General features: G+C 45.3%; 2 protein-coding genes across 6 annotated transcripts in view; both read right to left on the bottom strand.

The window, feature by feature from the left end:
* LOC109905096 (amyloid-beta A4 precursor protein-binding family B member 2-like) overlaps nt 1-11,448 on the bottom strand; it is a 66,067-nt gene extending 54,619 nt beyond the window's left edge. For 2 of the 4 annotated variants that reach the window (XM_031790020.1, XM_031790023.1), the window contains exons 1-6: nt 11,233-11,448; nt 3,878-5,151; nt 2,866-3,047; nt 2,307-2,444; nt 1,976-2,061; nt 1,600-1,657 (exon numbers count right to left, since the gene is read on the bottom strand). In XM_031790020.1, coding sequence (XP_031645880.1) covers nt 1,600-1,657; nt 1,976-2,061; nt 2,307-2,444; nt 2,866-3,047; nt 3,878-5,126 — 1,713 coding nt within the window. In that variant the 5' untranslated portion in view covers nt 5,127-5,151; nt 11,233-11,448. The remainder of the gene's footprint in view (nt 1-1,599; nt 1,658-1,975; nt 2,062-2,306; nt 2,445-2,865; nt 3,048-3,877; nt 5,152-11,232) is intronic. The other 2 variants (XM_031790022.1, XM_031790021.1) reach the window with 1 other exon arrangement.
* A 445-nt stretch (nt 11,449-11,893) lies between these two features.
* On the bottom strand, nt 11,894-23,452 carry dele1 (DAP3 binding cell death enhancer 1). Of its 2 annotated transcripts, none has more exons than XM_031790019.1 (11): nt 23,206-23,452; nt 22,032-22,149; nt 16,840-16,939; nt 16,599-16,746; nt 16,195-16,425; nt 14,619-14,686; nt 14,305-14,523; nt 13,990-14,151; nt 13,506-13,598; nt 13,234-13,387; nt 11,894-13,086 (listed from the first exon to the last, which is right to left on the bottom strand). In XM_031790019.1, the coding sequence occupies exons 1-11, from the start codon at nt 23,234-23,236 to the stop codon at nt 12,860-12,862; spliced, it is 1,551 nt and encodes a 516-aa protein (XP_031645879.1). In that variant the 5' UTR covers nt 23,237-23,452; the 3' UTR covers nt 11,894-12,859. The 2 variants fall into 2 exon arrangements, with proteins under 2 accessions (XP_031645879.1, XP_020357858.1); XM_020502269.2 differs by having other exon boundaries at nt 14,619-14,704; nt 23,206-23,451.
* Between the last annotated feature and the right edge of the window lie 1,809 nt (nt 23,453-25,261).

Raw genomic sequence — 25,261 nt, 5'->3', positions numbered from 1 at the left:
ATGATGGTTTCGGAGTCAAAGATAATAGTGTCAGTATAGTTTTCATCTTTGTTAATTATTTTATTTCAGTTTCTTAAATAGATTTTTCATATTTTGTTTTTGTTTTAGTTTCAGTTTTAGTTTACTATAATAACCTTTGCCATGACATCACCCCCCCACCACCTCTGTTGGGGAGCATGTGCATACACCATCTATCCAGCAGGGGGAACACTGTGTTAACTAACCTCCAGACGAGCTTCAATGCCATACAACTCTCCTTCCGTGGCCTCCAACTGCTCTTAAATGCAAGTAAAACTAAATGCATGCTCTTCAACCGATCGCTACCAGCACCTGCCCGCCCGTCCAGCATCACTACTCTGGACGGTTCTGACTTAGAACATGTAGACAGCTACAAATACTTAGGTGTCTGGTTAGACTGTAAACTCTCCTTCCAGATTCACATTAAGCATCTCTAATCCAAAATTAAATCTAGAATCAGCTTCCTATTTCGCAACAAAGCATCCTTCACTCATGCTGCCAAACATACCCTCGTAAAACTGACTATCCTACCGATCCTTGACTTTGGCGATGTCATTTACAAAATAGCCTCCAACACTCTACTCAGCAAATTGGATACAGTCTATCACAGTGCCATCCGTTTTGGCACCAAAGCCCCATTTACTTACCACCACTGCGACCTATATGCTCTCGTTAGCTGGCCCTCGCTTCATATTCGTCGCCAAACCCACTGGCTCCAGGTCATCTATAAGTCCTTGCTAGGTAAAGCCCCGCCTCAGCTCACTGGTCACCATAGCAGCACCCACCCGTAGCACGCGCTCCAGCAGGTATAATTCACTGGTCACCCCCAAAGCCAACTCTTCCTTTGGCCGCCTTTCCTTCCAGTTCTCTAATGCCAATGACTAGAACGAATTGCAAAAATCACTGAATCTGGAGACTCATATCTCCCTCACTAACTTTAAGCACCAGCTGTCAGAGCAGCTCACAGATCACTGCACCTGTACATAGCCCGTCTGTAAACAGCCCATCCAACTACCTCATCCCAATACTGTTATTTTTTGTTGTTGCTCCTTTGCACCCCAGTATCTCTACTTGTACATTCATCTTCTGCACATCTATCACTCCAGTGTTTAATTGCTAAATTGTAATTATTTCGCCACTATGGCCTATTTATTGCCTTACCTCCCTTATCTTACCTCATTTGCACACACTGTATATAAACTTTATTCTATTGTGTATGTTTGTTTTACTCCATGTGTAACTCTGTGTTGTTGTTTGTGTCGCACTGCTTTGCTTTATCTTGGCCAGGTCGCAGTTGTAAATGAGAACTTGTTCTCAACTAGCCTACCTGGTTAAATAAAGGTTAAATAAATAAAAGGGGAACTTAAACGTGCCATTTAGTAACAGAGCCATGGCACAGGGCAGTAGTTCACTAAACTACCACTAGGTGGTACTGCTACAGAGAAAGAGATAAATTCAAAGGTCAGCACATTACGTCATTCCATCCCTCCTCCCTTTCCTCTGGATAGGTGACAGCCTGGTTAGCATTCCATTGTTTTCCTTTATCCAACCTTGTAAAATCAGTGATTGCGGAGGTCTCACCTGTCCCTCTGGGTCAATGTAGGCACTGTTGAGGTCCACTGTCTCTAACTGGGCAGGGCTAGAGACGGAGAGATAACCATGAGCAAAGACATTCAAGTGTGTGTGTATGATTGAATAATAATGACAAATGGTCAGGAGAAATGTGACGAATGTGCTAAACAGAAATCCAGGCTATGCTGAATGTCTGGCAAACAATGTTGTCGAATACTGGGAAAGGGGGTCTTCCTAGTTAGTTGCACAACTGAATGCATTCAACCGAAATGTGTCTTCCGCATTTAACCCAACCCCTAGGTGGTGAGAGGCTGCCTTAATCGACTGTCTGTGTGTTTTATGGTGTGGGTGTGTGTGTGTGTGTGCGCGCGTGTGTGCGTCTTACTGCAGTCTCAGTGAGGCGTAACGAAGAGTAGCTCCTTCAAAAGCTTTCAGGCTGGGGTCAGTATACACGGGGTAGTCCTTCAGCTCCTAGAGAGAGAGAGAGAGAGAGAGAGAGAGAGAGAGAGAGAGAGAGAGAGGGGATAGAAAGAGAGAAAGAGAGAGAGGGGATAGAAAGAGAAAGAGAGAGGGGATAGAGAGAAAGAGAGAGAGAGATACAGTAATATCTTATTCATATTTGATATTTGATATATTGAATTTTGAAGGTACACACATGTGATTTCAGTTGTTTCTGAGCCTGTGTACATGGTGCCGTTAGCAGTGTGTAGTCTTACACTGCAAGTGTAGCTGGTGTTGTCAAAGCCTCTGTCAGGCAGAGGGAGATCAGAGGGAGAGGAGGCGGAGGATGGAGAGGAGCCGGAGGGAGAGGGCACAGGCTCCAATGAACTGTCTGATACCAAACTGCTAGGTCGCTGCAGAAAGAGGTAGAAAGTGGAAGGAAGAGAGAGAGAGTGAGAGAGAGTGAGCCATTTGACATTTTCAGAGGACCTCTAGTGACAGGATTCAGTGTACATAGTGTGTGTGTGTGTGTGTGTGTGTGTGTGTGTGTGTGTGTGTGTGTGTGTGTGTGTGTGTGTGTGTGTGTGTGTGTGTGTGTGTGTGTGTGTGTGTGTTTGGCAGCGTTTAGACAGGTCGCCCAATTCTGATATTTTTTCCACTAATTGGTCTTTTGACCAATCACATTCAATTTTCTCACATCAGATCTTTTTCAGAGCTGATCTGATTGGTCAAAAGACCAATTCATGAAAAAAAGACCAGAGTTGGACTGCCTGTCTAAACACGGCCTTTGAGAGTGTGTATGTATACATTGTGTGTGTGTGTGTCAGGCCTCACCTCGCTGGGAGGTCTCAGTGTGACTGTGTCGCCCTGCTGTGAGCCAGGGTGTGGGTCAAGGTGTGTCGTGGCGACAGGGCGGTCGTACTGGGTGGTGCCAGTAGGGACATGCCAGAAATAGACCTCTGATTGGTCTGTGACCTCACGCCAGCCTGGGGGAAGGTCCCCCTCACCCCACACATCTGATGTACCACACAACAACACACATTAACTACACACAGATCACATACACACAAACACTGACATAAACACACACTCATCTGCATACACAGATATATGTGTATATGCATGCAGAGAGACTGACTTAGATACCCAGACAAATACACACACATACTAAAGTGCACACTTACACAACTCAGACACTCAGAACCACAGACAGTGGTCTAGGTCAATTCTGAGATGGAAATCCTGTTCTGTTGTCATAGCAACCCTTGGGCTCATCCCCTGAAGTAGCTCTCAGAGGACACAGGCCTCTCTGTCTCCCCTCTATTTGTTTTCTCTCTTTATCTCTCTCTCTTCCTCTCCTCACTTTCTCTCCCCTTCGACCCCATCTCTCTCCCTCTCGTCCTCCACTGCCTGCAGAGTACGGTGGCTCACAGGGGTCATTAAGGATTCAGCAGTTTCGCTGCAGTCAACGTCATCAAGGAGAGACTTGGTACATTTCCAACCAAGACTGAGTGTTCTAAAATAATTCCAACAGAAAACAAGAGAGAGAGAGAGAGAGAGACATACCTACAGACAATACTATATGACCAGAGTGCTGTGGTTGTAGGTCAGAAGTAGTATACTATAGGAAATAAGGTGTTATTTAAGACAGTATATCTCCCACCAGACTGACTGACAGACTGACCGACAGACAGACAGGCAGACACAAAGTATATCTCCCACTAGACAGACAGACAGACAACCAGCCAGTCACTCAGACAAACAAACAGACAGACAGATAGACAGCCAACCACCCAGGCAAACAGACAGACAGCCAGCCAGAAGGTATATCATATAATTCTCTCACCTATCTCCTGTGGGGTCTGAGGGGAGGGGCTCTCCTGGGACAGGGTGGTCCAGCTAGAGTCCTCATCCTCCAGGGGAGACTCCACCTTTGTCCTCAGACTACCCAGCTTAGGAGCTCCTTTCTCTGGGTCCAGGTTGAAGGATGCAGGGGGTGTCTGGAGCAGGAGAAGGGTGCTCTCCTCCCCTCTGGGCTGCTTAGGGGGTGCAGAGGGGGGGCAGTGGAGGTACGAGTTCTCATTGCTGGGGTGCAGCTCCACCTTGATCACTCTGGGCGGGGGGGCCTGGGCACTCCGGGAGGGTTTGGGGGGCGTCTCAACCCTGGGTGGATGATCCTGGGTCTGGTTTAAGGCCTCCTTTCTGCCCTGGGGAGGAGGAAAACTCTGAATCTTGTTCTCCTGGGCCCAGTTGAGGTTGTTTTTGGGGGAGATGGGGGGAGATTGCGCCCCCTGTAGCAAAGGCTGATTAGCAGTTGGAGAGGCACCCTCTTCCTCTATGTAATCCTCCTGTTTTGGGGTCTGTTTCTCCTCCTCAGGTCTCTCTCTCTCTTTATCAGGGCTGACCTGATCTTTCTCAGGGCAGGAGTGCTTCTCATCCTCTTCCTCCTCTTCCTCTTCTTCCTTGTTGGGACGTTCTTCTTCCTTATTTTCTACACTAGGAGGGTCCACTTCCTTCTCATGGAACTCCAGAAAACTCTTGGTCCTCCGACAGAATGGGGGTGGGGCATGGGAGTTGTCTTTCTCCCCCTCCAGCCAATCAGAGCTGTATATGGGGGTGATGATATCATCCTGCCCTTTGAACTCTGTGTTGGTCTTACTCTGCTCCTGTTGCTGGGTCTCGGCCTTCCTCTGCAGGTTGGCACCATTCTTCGCCAGCTTGGGGTTGGTGGAGAAGAATGAGGAAGAGGAGGAGGAGTAAAGAGAAGAGGACGAAGAGGACTTGGTGGGGAGGCGCTTGCCACCGGTGGGGGGCTGGTTTTGGGCGGGAGGGGCGAGGGTGTCGCTCAGGCCCATGGCGCTACACACACTGGTCATGGCGTATCTATGGCGGCTCTTGGGTAAAGTGGCAGAACTCCCAGTTTCCATGGCAGTAGGGGACTCCTTTATAACATCACAACCCAATAGTTGGTTGTAGGAGGAGCGCAGGCTGAGGGAGGTGGGAGGGGCGGCAGGGGGACCGCTGCGATTGGCCAGGCCGACAGAGGAAGGGGAGGAGCCACTGCGGGAGAGAGGGGGGGTGTGGACGGACATCATGACTGACGAGGGGTCAAGAGGTCAACTGGAGAGGGAGAGAAAAGAGGAGAAAGGGCTCACTAAGAGTACAACAAAACACACACACACACCAGCTCCATGCTCTCATAGGAATTCAACATCTGATACTGATGACGGCGCCCATTATCCACCACAGTGCTTGAAGGAAACTTGGCCTGAGTCAGGTCTTCTCCATATGTGATGAGTTAGAAGGATTACAGGACTGGGTTGGAGGTATGAGGTAGAAACACAAGACAAGTCAAGATACAGATGTAGCATCTTAATTTGAGCCACTTTGCTGCAACTGGAAATGTGAATTATTATGTGGATTATAATTAATGGACATTTTTATAGGGGTTGATACATTTTTTGTAAGGGAAAAATCAAGTCTGACATTTCAAATTCAAAACTTTCAGAAGAAAAAATTAAACAATAAATACACTATACGTTGAAATTTCCTGCAACAGGGTGATCAAATTAATATCCCACATCTGTATGACTAAGGCAGTCTAAATGAGAAGCACACATGAATAAAGATACTCTGTACGGCTCTATAAAGTCCTACAGACCATCAGGCCCACAGCCACTGCTCTGGGATTGATCTGTTGCCATGGCACTCACACAAAATGAAAAGCCTCAACTATTCAACATTCTGACAACCCATCGACCAATAGCGGAGGGTTTTATTGACGCACTCTGTGGTGTGTTTTATAACTGTGTCCCAATACAGTAACGCCCTCTCTCTCCCTTTTTGTTTCTCACATCTGGTGAATATGTCACAGTTTAAAACAAGGTGCCAAACCTATAACATTTTCTTGACATGCTTGGCAATCATGAGGCTTAGCGCTGTCAATGTATTCATCCACAACCGATACACCATGCCAAGGCTAGAGACAGGCTGTTGGAAGGATTTATGATGCTAGGCCGATGCTGACAAGCTGCAGAGCAGATCCTACTCTCTAGCTGACCCTTTTATGTCCCTGGTGATCAGCTTTGTGCTGTCAGCTGGACCCAGCCAGAGAAAGAGGGAGAGAGGGACTGCAGAGTATCATTGTCAATTCAGATGTAATCAGGAAGAGGCGGGGCTTTGAGTTTAGGGCTTGTTTTTTTTATCATACTCTGTTCTTCAATTCAATCATACTCCAACAAATGAACACACACACAGACCCTTGCACGCACACACACACACACACACACATGTAAGCACGCACACACAAGGTAAACAAAGACAAATGCATGCTTCTTTCATGGAAAGATGGAAAACACGGGACACAGCAGATTTGAAAACAAGACAAGCCCTTGGAAAAAACAAGAGACTACATTTTAAGACAAAATATCTCCACACAATGCACTTTTTCATGGGGGTCCCTCGTCCTTCTCTGGGTGGTGTTGTTGTGTCAGAGAACACGCAGGCACCTGGAACTCTCCATCTCACTCTCAAATATGACACAAAAACAATGTCAACCAGGTCAGACTACACATACGATAGACTAATATGGTACCAGATACTTAACACAAAACATGTCTCATAAGGACACTTTGTCTCTCTGTACAAAGTGACATTAGACCTTCTGCTACTGATTTCAGGACATTTTTTTTTTTTTTTACATTTTACATTTTACATTTCCTTTTTTTTTTTACATTTCTCTCGCTATCCTCTCACATAGTAGTTTCACTGGCCTGGGAAAACACCAAAACGGAGGATGCAGTTGATGATACAGTTGATAAATGCCTGCTTTCTTTGCAGAAATCTCAGGGCTGGAGAGAGCGCTGTTAGATCCAGACTGAGATAGTGTGTTTTTCCTCTGACTCTGCAAGCCTCAGTCGGCAGAAGGGCATGTGACAAATACAGGAGAGATAGATATAAGAGACCGAGTGAGATGGGACAATGACACAGCAGTTTTCAGCAGGGACATTGAGTTCACACCATCATGCTCATCATGCTCAGCTGTTGTCTTACTACACACGTATCATTATGTTCACATCACTTTAGGTCATTCATGAGACTTTACCAAACATGGTACCATGACCCATATTACAGGACGTCACCGAGCAGTGTCGTCATTTACAGCAGAGAAACGTCTAGAAGACTGTTCCCTGGCCACAGATTCATCTTCGACTTAGTCCTGGACTAAAAAGCTATTTCCATGGAGATTCTCAACTGAGCATGCTTTTCAGTCCGGGATTGGGCTTAATCTGTGTTCCAGAAACCAGCCCTCAGAGTTACTGCAGGAATAAAGAGTTGACGTTGAAAGAATAATCATAGACTCCTGTAGATAACATACAGTCAGGCATGAGATACAGCCTTCTACATACCGTAGGTGGGACAGGTAACAGGTTGGACAGGTATCAGAGAATAATCATAGACTCCTGTAGATAACATACGGTCAGGCATGAGATACAGCCTTCTACATACCGTAGGTGGGACAGGTAACAGGTTGGACAGGTGTAAGGTTGGACAGGTGTGACAGGTATCAGAGAATAATCATAGACTCCTGTAGATAACATACAGTCAGGCATGAGATACAGCCTTCTACATACCGTAGGTGGGACAGGTGTCAGAGAATAATCATAGACTCCTGTAGATAACATACAGTCAGGCATGAGATACAGCCTTCTACATACCGTAGGTGGGACAGGTAACAGGTTGGACAGGTGGGACAGGTATCAGAGAATAATCATAGACTCCTGTAGATAACATACGGTCAGGCATGAGATACAGCCTTCTACATACCGTAGGTGGGACAGGTAACAGGTTGGACAGGTGGGACAGGTGTAAGGTTGGACAGGTGTGACAGGTGTCAGAGAATAATCATAGACTCCTGTAGATAACATACAGTCAGGCATGAGATACAGCCTTCTACATACCGTAGGTGGGACAGGTAACAGGTTGGACAGGTGGGACAGGTATCACAGAATAATCATAGACTCCTGTAGTTAACATACGGTCAGGCATGAGATACAGCCTTCTACATACCGTAGGTGGGACAGGTAACAGGTTGGACAGGTGGGACAGGTGTCAGAGAATAATCATAGACTCCTGTAGATAACATACAGTCAGGCATGAGATACAGCCTTCTACATACCGTAGGTGGGACAGGTGTCAGAGAATAATCATAGACTCCTGTAGATAACATACGGTCAGGCATGAGATACAGACTTCTACATACCGTAGGTGGGACAGGTAACAGGTTGGACAGGTGACACAGGTATCACAGAATAATCAAAAACTCCTGTAGTTAACATACGGTCAGGCATGAGATACAGCCTTCTACATACCGTAGGTGGGACAGGTAACAGGTTGGACAGGCGCGACAGGTGTGCGGTTGGACAGGTGTGACAGGTGTCAGAGAATACTCATAGACTCCTGTAGATAACATACAGTCAGGCATGAGATACAGCCTTCTACATACCGTAGGTGGGACAGGTGTCAGAGAATAATCATAGACTCCTGTAGATAACATACGGTCAGGCATGAGATACAGACTTCTACATACCGTAGGTGGGACAGGTGTCAGGTTGGACAGGTGGGACAGGTATCAGAGAATAATCATAGACTCCTGTAGATAACATACAGTCAGGCATGAGATACAGCCTTCTACATACCGTAGGTGGGACAGGTGTCAGAGAATAATCATAGACTCCTGTAGATAACATACAGTCAGGCATGAGATACAGCCTTCTACATACCGTAGGTGGGACAGGTGTCAGGTTGGACAGGTGGGACAGGTATCAGAGAATAATCATAGACTCCTGTAGATAACATACAGTCAGGCATGAGATACAGCCTTCTACATACCGTAGGTGGGACAGGTGTCAGAGAATAATCATAGACTCCTGTAGATAACATACGGTCAGGCATGAGATACAGACTTCTACATACCGTAGGTGGGACAGGTGTCAGGTTGGACAGGTGGGACAGGTATCAGAGAATAATCATAGACTCCTGTAGATAACATACAGTCAGGCATGAGATACCGCCTTCTACATACCGTAGGTGGGACAGGTGTCAGGTTGGACAGGTGGGACAGGTATCAGAGAATAATCATAGACTCCTGTAGATAACATACAGTCAGGCATGAGATACAGCCTTCTACATACCGTAGGTGGGACAGGTGGGACAGGTGTGAGAGCAGCACTCACAACAAAAGCAGGTTAGAAGTTAGTTCCAAAGGCGAGAAATGTTCCCTCTAATTGTTTGTGGCACTGAGCAAATGTTAGGTCTTGCGAGCGGAAACTTGAATGTTGTGAGATTTGTGTGCAACTGCTGCTGCACATTTACAGTGAACACTGAGGCTGTACCCGTACCGTTTTAGACAGTGGCCAATATGCTATTGTGGCTATTTAGCATAATGTAGGCCTACCAACAAAACCAATGGAAATATGGAAATAGCTTTTGATTTCTATGATATAGCCTATAGTTACATATATGTGGTGTTCAATGCAGACCTGCATTGCATGAGACTTTTAAAAACGTTTTTACCTGATGAACAGTTCTCTGCTGCCAATGACTGGAACGAATTGCAAAAATCCCTGAAGCTGGAGACATATCTTCCTCACTAACTACAAGCATCAGCTGTCAGAGCAGCTTACCGATCACTGCAACTGTACACAGCCCATCTGTAAATAGCCAAACCAGCTACCTCATCCCCATATTGTTATTTTTCTTTCACTTTTGCACCCCAGTATCTCTACTTGCACATCATCATCTCCACATCTATCACTCCAGTGTTAATGCTAAATTGTAATTATTTCGCCACTATGGCCTATTTATTGCTTTACCTCCCTACTCTTCTACATTTGCACACATTGAATATAGATTTTTTTTTTTTTTTAAATGAAGGGCTTGACATTAATTCATGTTTTCTTTACTTGGTCTGTAAAACCATGGGCCAAATAGGTGACTGTAAATTGCATTGTATTGTGTTGTTTAATGCAAGAAACCACTTTAAAAATAAAAGTAATTATTATTACCATACAGAGAATTAGAACTACCCCTCTCTCTATTGGCTTATTTGCATATTCAAGCCTGTCTCCAAATACAACAACAAATACAAATACAACTTTAATTATGACATTAGCTTTTTACCTGACTGACTTTTTAAAGATATCTTACAATGTAGCCTACACGTTTGTGACCTATACTTATCTATAACTGGGCAAATAACTAGCAAAGAATATCAACAAATGTGCACACACGGGGCTCTGAGATCTGATCTGAAAATCGCATTCACTCGCGGGTGATTGAAAGGTCTGGTTTTGTTGCATTGAAAATGGGCTGATATGTTGAACCGATCACAGAAAAAAAACGTTGAGTCTATATAGTGCAAACTAATGGGTCGAACTCAGTGAAGTTCAATATCTTGCGTCTCTGCGCTGCAGTTCTGGAGGAGGTACGCGGCCGCGCACAGCTTTGAGGGAACATTGAAGGTGAGTTCACACAGCACATCTCAATAGCAATAGGAACGAGAGATGGGTTGTTATGCCTTTCACACACACTGGTGAACAGATGCTGCTATAGCATCGATATGAATATTTAAAACAGTCACCTCAAATAGTCTCTAATAGATCTGTATTGTAGACTATATTACTGAAACGGGCTTGGGGATACTCCTGTTTAAGGAATATTCAAATAGAAAACACTTTACTTGAATTTGTGTAGGCCGAAGGTAGGCCTAACTATTTTTCAAACGGTGTGGTAGGCTAATAACTGGAGTTGATTAATACATTATACTACATATTTCAGACATATGCCGCCAACATAAAGCCTCAACTAAAATGCTAGAACATTTCAACGTATAAAAGATGACACTAGATGGGTGGAGTGTTTGTATCCTCTTCTCGTTACAATAGCCTAGACCTTTCTAACCTTATTATCCGCTCTGCAGCCTCACCTATTTCAATAAATCAAGCAGAAATGTCCTATGTTGCAAACTGAACACCAATCTGTTGCGAATTCTGGAAACAAACTAGAAGGCAGTAGGCTATACACATCAGACGCAGTTAATCTTCTGACGTCTCTCTCCCACCCAATATTCTCCCCATCACGTCACCGCTCTGGAAGGCGAACGCGCACCGCACACACACTTTATTTCATTCATTCACTCACCGCGTTTGACAATCGTGCTTCTATGCCACGACGACACATCAACGACGACACTGATATAGGACAGAGAAGTGACTCCGGCTTTTTAAGCGCGAGTCCTCCCGTAGCTACCCGTATCAGATCACATCACTCTCTGGTCTCCTCCCGTGCTGGTACCTAAAGCTAATCTCTCTGCGCCACTGCCTCCCAAGCGCCCAGGACCCAATCAGAGCGCTGGATGCAGGACGCTGTGTGCGCAGAGCTGTTCGGAAGACACGCAGAGCCAGAGCACCATCATAAATCTGCTATTTTGGTTTTTATAGTGATGTAATGAAACACTGACAATTGATCAACTCTTTTGCATAGAGTACCATTTTGGCATCCATGTAAAAAGTGATTGATGAAGTGATTTGTGCATATAATTTCAGCCAGAGCCAGCACCTCAAGAGTGAACAGATTCCAATAACACATTCATAATCCGGCATAAAAAGCTACAGGACCTTCAACTGTTGCAGTGCCACAGGCGATTGTCTAACTAGACACAGATGACAGTATAGTCCAATAGACCTGGAGCTCCTTTTCCCTTGGTGCAATGACAAAGACAATGTCAATTAATAGTTTACGACACAATGTAGAATTTCAGAAATATTCCAATACATTTTCTGTTAATATCAGTGACACAGGCCCAGTGGTAGAGAATAGCTTTATTTTGTTATTGGTGTTCGACACCTTGTGCGTTCCACAACAGTAGTGCTTCTAATGCATAGACAATATACATGACCTACATTATCCACCACTACCAAAAAGTTACTTCTGTTTTCCCCATTCTTCAGCCTCACTGGATACCATGGGTAGACAAGAACAGTTTACACATGCAAAGATCTAACTGAAATAGCAGACTAATGAAGTTAAGATGAATAGTCACATAAAGGGTCAAGTAAATACAAGGGATCCTGTACTGACAATGACTTAGTAAGGCACACATTTTATCACAATACCATCTTTCTATCCATAAGGCAGCTTGTTGTACAAAAACTGGCCAAGATTGTGCCACGAGAACATTTTGTAGGAACAATACTAAAGTTACTAGTCACGCTCCAGAGCTTTTGTAGAATTTCAGCCAGTAGTTTTTAAAGTAGCGCTCACAGGCCAAAATGGGTCCCTGAAAATTGTGTAATGTCATCCATATGTTGTCCTGCAAACATTTTTCGTCTTCCAATTCGTACAATATGATACAAATGTTTAAGTGCTTAAGATCCCAGACTGCGTCTTTAAGTAAGCTAACAGGTAAAACCATACAAAACCTTTGACCTGTCTACCTTTCAGATGTATCGCATCTCCCGTACTTATACACATTCCTCAACAAATTGACCTGTGGTCAAATACACACATATATACAAATCTAGATAGAAGTGCTGAGAGGGACATTAAATACTGGGTTGTGTCAGTAAGGTTAAACATCTGACCATGATATCCCTCTTCAACCTTATGGTATAGATTACCAACTGAACTACAGAGGACCAATGTGGTTGAGTATGGTGCTTACAATGCAAGGATAGTGGGTTCGATTCCCAGGACCACCTGTATGTAAAATGTATGCACATATGACTAAGTGGCTTTGGATAGAGATGTCTGCTGATTGTGGTGCCAACTATCCCGCTCCTATAGTCCACCTCACGGCGTTCCCCTCAGAGCTGGGGGTGAGAGGGCGGAGGGAGGACAGGATGGGTGGGGGGCCCATACTCCCTGTGCTCCAGGAGTGGGGGAGGGTGGGGTGACTGGAGGGAGGGACAGGGGAGGTGAGGGTGGAGAGAGTTCCACGCAGACGGTCAGCAACGGAGAAACATGGAGAAGAACGGATAGGGCGCAGGACGGCATCTTATAGAGGGAGAGAGAAGAAGAAGGTTATAATATAGGACTACGGCCATTTCTGTATTTAATTCAGATGTGTAAATAACATGAACCAGTGCAAATAGGCTTAAGTATAGATCTGTATTGTGCGCGTGTCTTGGACTGTGTCCTTACCCTCCAGTCCAAAGGGCGGCGCCAGTAAGGTCTTGGCCTGGCTGTTTCCTGCCTGGGCTGCCCTCTGATAGAAACCAACTGCTGTTCTGAAGCACTGGGACACCCCGAACCCACTCGCATAACACTGACCCAGGAACAGCAGGGCATCTCTGTCCTACACACAGACAGAGAAACACACATCATCACATCACACTGAACTGAGACCAGGTTATGATTGAGACCGTGGACTATAATTACAGTTGTATAGTTTAAGTGCAGTGGAAGTCACTCACTCCGCTCTCCGCTGCCATCTTCAGGTAGTGCACTGACTTAAGGCCGTCTCTGACTGGCTCCTGCGAGAACAGAGACCCCAGGTACACTTGAGCCTGAGAGAGAGGAAGAGAGAGAATGGAGAGAGAGAGAAAATGGAGAGGAAGAGAGAGAGAATGGAGAGAGAGAGAAAATGGAGAGGAAGAGCGAGAGAAAATGGAGAGGAAGAGAGAGAGAATGGAGGGGGAGAAAGAAAGAGAGAAAATGGAGAGAGAGAATGGAGGGGAAGAGAGAGAGAAAATGGAGAGGAAGAGAGAGAAAAAAATGGAGAGGAAGAGAGAGAATGGAGAGGGAGAAAGAAAGAGAGAATGGAAAGAGAGAAAATGGAGAGGAAGAGAGAGAGAGAGGAATGGATGAAAGTTCAAAGAAAAAGACTGTTAGAAAAATACCAATGTTCTTTTTTAGGCAACGTCTCACACTCGCTACACATAAAACACACTCCCTCACCTCTCTCAGCCCAGCTGAGGCAGCCTGTTGCAGAAGGCCGATGGCTGTATCCAGGTCCTGTTGTGTGCTCTGCTGCCCTCTGCTGTTCAGGAGGAGTTTGGCACAGCGGTACTGAGCCTGACTGTGACCCCCTGTCGCTGCCTGGCTGTAGAAATCAAGAGCCTGTACAGGGAACATGAAGAGGGGAGTCACAAGACAGGAATTGTGTAATTGATTGTGTGAGTTTCACTGTGTGTGTGCGTGCGCTTAGATGTGCACGTGACTGTGTGCCCGTGTGAGTTTGACTGCATGTGAGACTGAGTGCGTGTTTCTTACCTTCTCCTTGTCTTTGCATACACCCCTGCCTTTCTCGTAGCAGACTCCAGTGTTGAACTGGGCCTTGCTGTAACCCTGTCTTGCAGAGGCCAGGAAACAGGAGAAGGCTGCCTCATAGTCCCCAGTCTGAGCACTCTTCAGACCGATGATGTTGAGGACTACAGGAACACTGGAGTCGGCCACCTGTTGGAGGTTCTGGGTCGCCCCCGCCAGGGCATCCTGAGAAACACAGAGGGCAAAGGTCAGGGTCAAAGGTCATCAACAGGAGACCGGCAGCTTCACCATCAGAGGAATGAATCAGCCTAAAAACTCACCTGGTCATTCTGCTGCCCAGGCTGTTCCCGGTCTCTGGTTCTGTGGTTGTCTTCAGGCTGGGAGGACTCTGAAAAGGATGACTCCTCTGTAACATGGAAAGATACAAAAATAATCATCCCCTCTGCAGCAGCAGCTTTTCATACCGCGCCCGCTCGCTGGCTTTCTGTCCGACTTTCACCTGCTACCGCAAGAACTGGTCCCGAACCTAACCGCAGTACCACAATGTTACTTTAGAAGTATGTGATGCAACTCGCTTGCCAGCCATGGTTCCAGCCATTTCGCTGCCTATAGGAAACTTGAAATGCGCAAAAATAACCTATTAGGTTAAATGAGTAGATTCTCGTGTGGCCCATTATTAGGCTATCAGGCAATATGCCAGACGTATTTTGAAGAGAGCAGAGTTGCAGAGACAGCTTTGAGCTACGCGTTATAGCCTACCTTTTAGAGGAGTGGGACGATTTTCAGACAGACAAATATGGGTGATCAAAATGCATTTCTAGGCAATGCAGTAAACTACAGCCTAATCATATATAAGAAGTTCATTTCATCAGAAAGATAGCTGCCCTCTACATAGAATATAGCCTACTAGTTTAAGTGAGACCACATGAGCACCTGATCTCAGATACAGCTATTGAACTTGAAGCAGCCTGAATGATGAGGGGACACTTGAGCTACCTTTTGCATATAGGATATAACCAACCTTCCAGGAGGGGAACGATTTCCAGGCAAAGACAAACGGCTAATTAATATTTATTGATAAGGAAAAAGGTGCAACTCTCCCCATGGTATGCACGTGTAGCACATTTTCTGTTTCAACGCTGATCACGTCTCGATTGCACCTCCCCTCACGACAGTTGAGCGCCCTCCACTTTTTTCCATTGTCAATATTTATTTATTTCCAGACCCTGTCGTGAACTATAGCCTAATCATATTGAAGTTTGTCCTTTGAAAGATGAGCGCCACATGATTCTCTGCCCATATATAGGCAGCCTACTCTATGTCATTTACGCCACATACTATAGGCACACGTGACCTGGCGCGCCCAGCTACTGAACTTGAAGCAGCGAATACTTAGTGTGAATAATGTGACAGAGGTGCTTGTAATACAATAGGCAGGCTAACGCATACAAAGCAAAAACACAGTTTCCAAATGATCTGCGGGACTCCAAATATAAATCCATCCCAAAGTTGTCTGTCTGATCGCCCCCGCACGCAGCATGAGAAATGCAGACCGCGGTCATTCCACGGGAATGCAGCCCTCTACTATGGGGCGGCAGGGTAGAGCGTTGGACTAGTAACCAAAAGGTTGCAAGTTCAAATCCCCCAGCTGACATGGTACAAATCTGTCGTTATGCCCCTGAACAGGCAGTTAACCCACTGTTCCTAGGCCGTCATTGAAAATAAGAATTTGTTCTTAACTGACTTGCCTAGTTAAATAAATGTAAAATAAAATACTATGTTGCTTTGTCATGTAGTCTGGTAGGCATGGATTTGTGAAAAGCATGATGTAAGATAAGTGTTTGGTCAGGGTAACAATATTTATCTTAACATGTAAAGGTAAAATGTGAGACTGACCCGTTCCAGAGGAGCCGTGACTCAGAGTTGCCCTCTTGTGGTCAGAGAAGTGACTGTCAGCAGTCAGATGGTCTTCATGAAACTGGTCAGGGCTGCTGTAGCTGCTCCTGGGACTGCTGTGCTCCTGGCTCTGGGGCTGTCTCGGGACCTGCTGGCTCAGGACCTGCTGGCTCTGTCTCTGGGGAAGACAGTGCACACTCCTCCCTCTGGGCAGCACGTCACGGCGAGATACTGGACAAACACAGTGGGAAGGAGATCAGACTCATTCTGCATTCATGTACTACCAGAAAGCTTTGAAATTGAGCAGAGAAATGAGCTTCAGAGTTCCCTCGTCTGAATGTCACGGCTCAATATCCTTTACAGGATGAATTGCTTGGGATTATATTGTGTGTGGCGGGACTCACTTCGCTCCAGTAGGACGCGGTAGCCACACTTCTGCAGGGTTCCCTGGACGGCCAGGCATCCTGTGTTGGGGTTCTGGTTGGGGTCACTCCCAGAGAACTGAGAGTGGATCCTCCTACAGATCTGCATCAACAGCACCGCAGCTGCCCCCTTAACAGAGAGATCACAGGTCATTGTTTTTCCCCCCCAAGTGTGCCATGTGCTTTATATTTGCATCTTAAATGCGTGAAAAGTAGCCAATACCCAGCCAACTGCATCCAAGGCAGTGTAGCGGGGGAGCCCAGCGTAGCAGAACTGAGAGGTCCTCTTCCTCCTCTTGTCTCCATCGTCCCCTTTCTGAGAGCTAAGAGAGAAACAATGTGATATGAATAAGTTGTACATAAACTTGATTGATTTTAGGATCCCCATTAGCGACAGCTTGTCATACTGGGGTCGGACAAAACGGAAAAAAAGACATCACAGACAAGACTTCACAATTGACATACATTTTAAAACATTAATAGGTAGTGTGTGTGTGCACATCTATCAGTTACATGTCAGATTCCTCATCCCCTAGTTACTCTGCTGTATTAAACACTCACGGCAGGCGCCTCAATGAGAGAGGGTGGTAATCTCCGTTTCCCCTACAGCACACCAGGAAGTAGAATAAGATTTTAAAAACAGCTTATGGAACAGCAGGGACTGTGAAGTAACACAAATATATGTACAGACATGTGTATACACACACATGATAACATACACACACGTACACATGGATTTTGTGTTGTCGATATGTGGTAGTGGAGTTGGGGCCTGAGGGAACACAGTGTGTTGTGAAATCAGTTATGAATGTATTGTAATGTTTTTAAAATTGTATAAAACTGCCTTCATTTTGCTGGACCCCAGGAAGAGTAGCTGCTGATTTGGCAGGAACTAATGGGGATCCATAATAAATAAAAATATATGCACAGTGGAAACAGGCCAGGGCCACAGGATGATGCAACCAGCTGCAAGGCTGGCAGAGGGCCGCAGAGCGCACAGGAGGGGGGACACTATGGAGGTGTGAAGGGAAGGAGATTATTTTTTCCCACCTTTATTTAACCAGGTAGGCCAGTTGAGAACAAGTTCTCATTTACAACTGTGACCTGGCCAAGATAAAGCAAAGCAGTGCAACATAAAACAACAACACAGAGTTACACATGGAATAAACAAGAGTACAGTCAATGACACAATAGAAAAATCTATATACAGTGTGTGCAAATGTAGTAACTTTAGGGAGGCAATAAATAGGCCATAGTGGCGAAATAATTACAATTTAGCATTAACACTGGAGTGATAGATGTGCAGATGATGTGCAAGTAGAGATACTGGGGTGCAAAAGAGCAAAATAATAACAATATGGGGATGAGGTAGTTGGGTGGGCTATTTAAAGATGGGCTGTGTACGGGTGCAGTGATTGGTAAGCTGCTCTGACAGCTGATGCTTAAAGTTAGTGAGGGAGATATGAGTCTCCAGCTTCAGTGATTTTTGCAAATCGTTCCAGTCATTGGCAGCAGAGAACTGGAAGGAAAGGCAACCAAAGTAGGAGTTGGCTTTGGGGATGACCAGTGAAATATACCTGTTGGAGCACGTGCTACGGGTGGCTGTTGCTATGGTGACCAGTGAGCTGAGAAGGTGGGGCTTTACCTAACAAAGACTTATAGATGACCTGGAGTCAGTGGGTTTGGCGACGAATGTGAAGCGAGGGCCAGCTAACGAGAGCATATAGGTCGCAGTGGTGGGTAGTATATGGGGCGTTGGTGACAAAACAGATGGCACTGTGATAGCCTCCAACACCCTACTCAGCAAATTAAACATAGTCTGTATTGTAAATGACATCACTGAAGTCAAGGATCGGTAGGATAGTCAGTTTTACAAGGGTATGTTTAGCAGCATAAGTGAAGAAGGCTTTGTTGCGAAACCGGAAGCCAATTATAGATTTTATTTTGGATTGGAGATGCTTAATGTGAGTCTGGAAGGAGAGTTTACAGTCTAACCAGACACCTAGGTATTTGTAGCTGTCCACATATTCTAAGTCAGAAACGTCCAGAATAGTAGTCGGGTGGGTGGGTGTGGGCAGCGATCGGATGAAGAGCGTTTAGTTTTACTAGCATTTAAGAGCAGTTGGAAGCCACGGAATGTGTGTTGTATGGCACTGAAGCTCATCTGGGGGTTTGTTAACACAGTGTCCAAAGGGCCAGAAGTATACAGAACGGTGTCGTCTGCGTAGAGGTGGATCAGAGAATCACCAGCAGCAAGAGCGACATGATTGATATATACAAAGAAAAGAGTCAGCCCGAGAATTGAACCCTGTGGCACCCCCATAGAATGCCAGAGGTCCAGACAACAGGCCCTCCGATTTGACACGCCAAACTCTATCCGAGAAGTAATTGGTGAACCAGGCGAGTCAGACATTTGAGAAACCAAGGCTGTTGTGTCTGCCGATAAGAATGCGTTGATTGACAGAGTCGAAAGCCTTGACCAGGTCAATGAAGACGGCTGCACAGTACAGTCTTTTATCGATGGCGGTTATGATAGTGTTTAGGACCTTGAGCCTGGCTGAGGTGCACCCATGACCAGCTCGGAAACCAGATTGCATAGCGGAGAAGATACGGTGGGATTCGAAGTTTGTTAACTTGGCTTTTGAAGACTTTAGAAAGAAAGGGCAGGATAAATATAGGTCTGTAACACTTTGGGTCTAGAGTGTCTCGCCCTTTGACGAGGGGGATGACCGCGGCAGCTTTCCAATCTTTAGGGATCTCAGACGATACGAAAGAGGTTGAACAGGCTAGTAATAGGGCTAGTAATAGGGGTTGCAGATAATTTTAGAAAGAGAGGGTCCAGATTGTCTTGCCCAGCAGATTTGTAAGGTTCCAGATTTTGCATCTCTTTCAGAACATCAGCTATCTGGATTTGGGTGAAGGAGAAGCAGGGGGGCTTGGGCAAGTTGCTGAGGAGGGTGCAGAGCTGTTTGCTGGGGTAGGGGGTAGCCAGGTGGAAAGCATAGCCAGCCGTAGAAAAATGCTTCTTGAAATTCTCGATTATCGTAGATTTATCGGTGGTGACAGTGTTTCCGAACCGCAGTGCAGTGGACAGCTGGGAGGAGGTGCTCTTATTCTCCATGGACTTTACAGTGTCCCAAAACTTTTAGGAATTTGTGCTACAGGATGAAAATTTCTGTTTGAAAAAGCTAGCCTTAGTTTTCCTAACTGACTGTGTATATTGGTTCCCAACTTCCCTGAAAAGTTGCTTATCGTGGGGGCTATTCGATGCTAATGCAGTACGCCACAGGATGTTTTTGTGCTGGTAAAGGGCAGTCAAGTCTGGAGTGAACCAAGGGCTATATCTGTTCTTAGTGTTCTTCTTGATTGGGGCACGCTTATTTATGATGGTGAGGAAAGCACTTTTAAAGAATAACCAGGCATCGGGAGGGGGGGTCAATATCCTTCCAGGATACCCAGGCCAGGTCGATTAGAAAGGCCTGCACTCCTGAAGTGTTTTAGGGAGCGCTTGACAGTGATGAGGGCCGGTCGATTGACCGTGGACCCATTACGGACGCAGGCAATGAGTCAGTGATCGCTGAGATCCTGGTTGAAGACAGAGGTGTATTTAGAGGGCAGGTTGGTCAGGATGATATCCATGAGGGTGCCCGTGTTTACGGATTTAGGGTTGTACCTGGTAGGTTCCTTGATCATTTGTGAGATTGGTGGCATCTAGTTTAGATTGTAGGACGGCCGGGGTGTTAAGCATATCCCAGTTTAGGTCACCTAACAGTACAAACTCTGAAGATAGACGGGGGGCAATCAATTCACATATGGGGTCCAGGGCACAGCTGGAGGCTGAAGGGGGTCTATAACAAGCGGCAACAGTGAGAGACTTATTTCTGGAAAGGTGGCTTTTTAAAAGTAGAAGCTCAAACTGTTTGGGCACAGACATGGATAGCATGACATAACTCTGCAGATTAACTTCGCTCCCTTTACAGTTCTATCTTGGTGGAAAATATTGTAGCTGGGGATGGAAATTTCAGGATTTTTGGTGGCATCCCTAAGCCAGGATTCAGACACGGCTAGGACATCAGTGTTGGTGGAGTGTGCTAAAGCATGGAATAAAACAAACTTAGGGAGGAGGCTTCTGATGTTAACATGCATGAAACCAAGGCTTTTACGGTTACAGAAGTCAACAAATGATAGCGCCTGGGGAATAGGTGTGGTACTGGGTTCTACAGGGCCTGGGTTAACCTCTACATCACCAGAGGAAGAGTAGGATAAGGGTACAGCTAAAGGCTATAAGAACTGGTCGTCTAGTGCGTTGGGAACAGAGAATAAAAGGAGTCGATTTCTGGCCGTGGTAGAATAGATTCAGGGCATAATGTACAGATAAGGGTATGGTAGGATGTGAGTACAGTGGAGGTAAACCTAGGCATTGAGTGACGATGAGAGAGGATCCATCTCTGGAGGCACCAGTTAAGCCAGGTGAGGTCTCCGCATGTGTGGGACAAAATAGCTATCTAAGGCAAGGTGATCGGGACTGAGGGCTCTACAGTGAAGTAAAACAATAAGAACTAGCCGAGACAGTAGTAGACAAGGTATATTGACAGAGAGAGGCATAAAGCAGTCACAGGTGTTGATCGGGAGAGCTAAGACAACAATGGGTAAATGGCGATGAATGGGCAGAGCAGGTCAGTTAGGTACATACAGGACCTGAGCTCGAGGCTGGGGCTGACAGACAACAAAAAAAAATTGAGGTATCGTGTTAATGAAACAGTCCAGGGGGCATCAGCTGTGTAGCGGAGTGATCATAGGGTCCAATGAGCAATAGGGGAGTCAGGGAGCCGTTTGGTACTCACTACTACGCTAGGCAAGCGGGAGACACGGCGTTCAGAAAGCTAGCGTGCTGGGGCTAGCAGATGGTTCTTCGGCAACATCGTAACGGAATAGCCTGTTGAGAACACATTGGGCGATTACGTTGGCAGACCAGCCATGATGGATTGGCGGGGCTCCGTGTCGACAAAAAGGTCCAGGCCAATTGGCAAAATAGGTATTGTAGCCTTAGAATTAGCTGGTATATGGGCCTAGCTCGAGGCTAGCTCAGAGCTAACTGGTGCCTGCTTCGGGACAGAGGCGTTAGCTAAACTGAGCCACTCATTTGCAGCTAGCTAGCTGCGATGATCCAGTGTAATGATCCAGGGCGGCAGGAATCCGGTGATGTGGTAGAGAGAAGCAGTCCGATATGCTCTGGGTTGATATCACGCTGTGCAAACTTGCTGGTATTGTCTGAGCTAAGGCTAGCTGGTGTCCGAGCTAAATGTGAAGACCACTAGCAGTGGCTAACAAAGACTAGTAGCTAGCTAGCTGGCTAGCTCCTGATGAAGGTTCCAGTTATAAGGAATACAACAAATGAATGAAGGGGTGAGGTACCTGCTGTTGGGAGAGTGACAGCCGGTGGAGAGCAGGGTGGAGGTGTTGATGACCTCATCTTCCACATGGTGATTCGGAGACAGGCGCAGGGGGGCTGTGCCATGGCACCGGCTCAAAACTGGTGGCAGAGGGGTACGAGATGGGTTTGTGAATAGAAGAAGTTGACTTCATTCAGCAAAGCAGCCAGGTATAGCCTGGAACATACTGGGCAATTCCACAGTGACAGAATATTGCTGAGACTCAGATTTTTCACTTTAAAATGTCAAACAAAAACCAATGATTGCAAAGTTAAAACAACCGATAACTCTTAACAAGGACTATGTTTAACAAAAATGTCCACTGAAAATTGTACTAAAACACATTTACTTGAAGAGTGCAGATGCAAAAGTTTTGCAATCATTGGTTTTTGTTTGGCATTTCAAAGTGAACAATCTGAGTCTCAGCGTGAACAATCTGAGTCTCAGCGTGAACAATCTGAGTCTCAGCGTGAACAATCTGAGTCTCGGCATCATTCTGTTACCATGGAATTTCCCAATTGCTAAAACTGTCTACATTTCTGCACGTTACAAACACGGAGAACAAGCATTGTCCTTTATATGTGATATGCATTATAATAAAAGGAGCTCGAAGTACTTGTTTAGTCTGTGCAATTCAGGTCTTTCTCGTCATAATGATGTTCAAATAAACCACAGTAACAAAATGGTGTCACCAAACAGGTTACAGCAGTGGGTAGCTAGTTAGCCAATGCTTTTTTTTTTTTGCTAGTCAATGTTATGCAGACACCTCGAATTGTCTGAAACCAAAACAGACTTGATCGCAGTTGACAGGGTGGAGGCTGTGGCTAATCAAAACACCCATAAAAACCAACTATAGCTATGTGGAACAGAAACTAGTATGGCCTAGTTAAGGCATAAACTGTGAATGACCTGCCCCCGTTGTAAAACATTCTAGAACATGAGAGAACTTGCTATCAATCCTGTCAATGATTCTAGCTGGTGGGCATAATAGTAGTCTTGACAAAATAAAATATTAACGAGCTGGACAATTGCAAATCTAACACATTATTATGACACTTTTATAGTCCCATTTAGCAAGCTTCGACGTGAGTGCATAATCAAGGTTAGCTAGCTAATGTTGGTACTGAACAGAACATTGTCAATTATATTTCGCTCACCTCTTCCAACAAACCCTTGTACTCTCCACATGTTTCGTTGTCCTGAAAGCTAATTTCAAGATTAATATTTCTACATATTTGCCCTACATTTGTGTATCTAAAAATTCACTGCGGGAGTATTCTCGCCCCATAAGCACAGGACGAGTACAGTAGCAGTCTAGATACAAAAATAAAGCATGGAACAGTCACGAGTTATTTTGGAAGGCAAGCCACAGCAAGGAACGTCACCCGGAAATAGCACAACGTGACGTGTTGCGGGAAGGTAGACTTTTGAACGTATATCCACCGGTCCTTGTAAAATGTGATATTGTACCCCCTAGCCCAAATGTCAGTTGTATATTCTTTATATATAACCGTGTTCCCCATGTACTTTTTGTATTGATTTGATGTTAATAAATACATCAAAAAGTGTTGGGGGAAGGTCCTTTGCGGCTTCACATTGCCGTCGACCGAATTCCTCTACGATAAGGTTTAACCGCGGTTGGTATCCAAAAAATGTTGGATACCAACATCACCACTTATCACACCCTCTAACTCTTCTGAGGTCAGGTCTCGCACACCCAAATACCTCTCTGCAGCTGCCACCACAACCTCAATTTATGACGACTTACGTTCCATCCCTGCAGTACAGTCGAAAAGCCAATGCTATGAATGATAAAAATCAAATCATACTGAAACATACAATACCTGTAAAAAAGTTTGGACACACCTACGTATTCAAAGGTTTTTTAGTATTTTCTACATTGTAGAATAATAGAGAAGACATTACAACTATGAAATAACACATTAAATCATGTAGTAACCAAAAAAGTGTTAAACAAATATATAATCAATATATTTTATTTTTAAGATTCTTCGAAGTAGCCACCCTTTCCCTTGATGACAGCTTTGCACACTTGACATTCTCTCAACCAGATCCATGAGGTAGTCACCTGTAATGCATTTCAATTAACAGGTGTGCCTTGTTAAAAGTTAATTGGTGGAATTTCTTATCCTTCTTAATGCATTTGAGCCAATCAGTTGTGTTGTGACAAGATAGGGGTGGTATACAGAAGATAGCCCTATTTGGTAAAAGACCAAGTCCATATTATGGCAAGAATAGTATAAATAAGCAAGAGAAACGACAGTCCATCATTTCTTTAAGACATGAAGGTCAGTCAATGCAGAACATTTCAAGAACTTTGAACGTTTCTTCGAGTGCAGTTGCAAAAACCATCAAGCGCTATGATAAAACTGGCTCTCACGAGAATCGTCACAGGAAAGGAAGACCCAGAGTTACCTCTGCTGCAGACGATAAGTTCATCAGAGTTACCAGCCTCAGAAATTGCAGCCCAAATAAATGCTTCACAGAGTTCAAGTAACAGACACATCTCAACATCTACTGTACAGTGGAGACTGCTTGAATCAGGCCTTCGTAGTTGAATTGCTGCAAAGAAACCACTACTAAAGGACACCAATAAGAAGAAGAGACCAAGAAACACAAGAAATGGACATTAGACCAGTGGAAATCTGTCCTTTGGTCGGATGTGTCCAAATTTATTTTTGGTTCCAACCGCCGTGTCTTTGTGAGACGCAGAGTAGGTGAACGGATGATCTCCGCATGTGTGGTTTCCACAGTGAAGAATGGAGGATGAGGTATGATGGTGTGTGGGTGCTTTGTTGTTGACACTGTCTTTGATTTATTTTGAATTCAAGGCACAATTAACCAGCATGGCTGCCACAGTATTCTACAGTGATGTGCCATCCCATCTTGTTTGCGCTTAGTGGGACTATCATTTTGTTTTCAACAGGACAATGACCCAACACACATCCAGGCTGTGTAAGGGCTATTTGACCAAGAAGGAGAGTGATGGAGTGCTGCATCAGACGACCTGGCCTCCACAATCACCCGACCTCAACCCAATTGAGATGGTTTGGGATGAGTTAGACCGCAGAGTGAAGGAAAAGCAGCCAACAAGTGCTCAGCATATGTGGGAACTCTTTGAAGACTGTTAGAAAAGCATTCCAGGTGAAGGTGGTTGAGAAAATGCTAAGAGTGTGCAAATGTTGGCTACTT

Source organism: Oncorhynchus kisutch, linkage group LG15 (assembly GCF_002021735.2).
Source record: "Oncorhynchus kisutch isolate 150728-3 linkage group LG15, Okis_V2, whole genome shotgun sequence".
Classification (NCBI taxonomy): Eukaryota; Metazoa; Chordata; class Actinopteri; order Salmoniformes; family Salmonidae; genus Oncorhynchus; species Oncorhynchus kisutch.
Note: the sequence above shows the minus strand (reverse complement) of the source record. Positions and strands in the feature narration are given on the sequence as shown.

Excerpts from the sequence above, each read along its gene's own strand:
- dele1 (XM_020502269.2), bottom strand. The coding sequence starts at position 23,236 with ATGTGGAGAGTACAAGGGTTTGTTGGAAGAG. Across the intron at positions 16,940-22,031 it reads TGTCACTCTCCCAACAGCAG|CTCTCAGAAAGGGGACGATG; the intron begins GTACCTCACCCC and ends TTTCTCTCTTAG. Across the intron at positions 16,747-16,839 it reads CCTTGGATGCAGTTGGCTGG|GGGGCAGCTGCGGTGCTGTT; the intron begins GTATTGGCTACT and ends CTCTCTGTTAAG.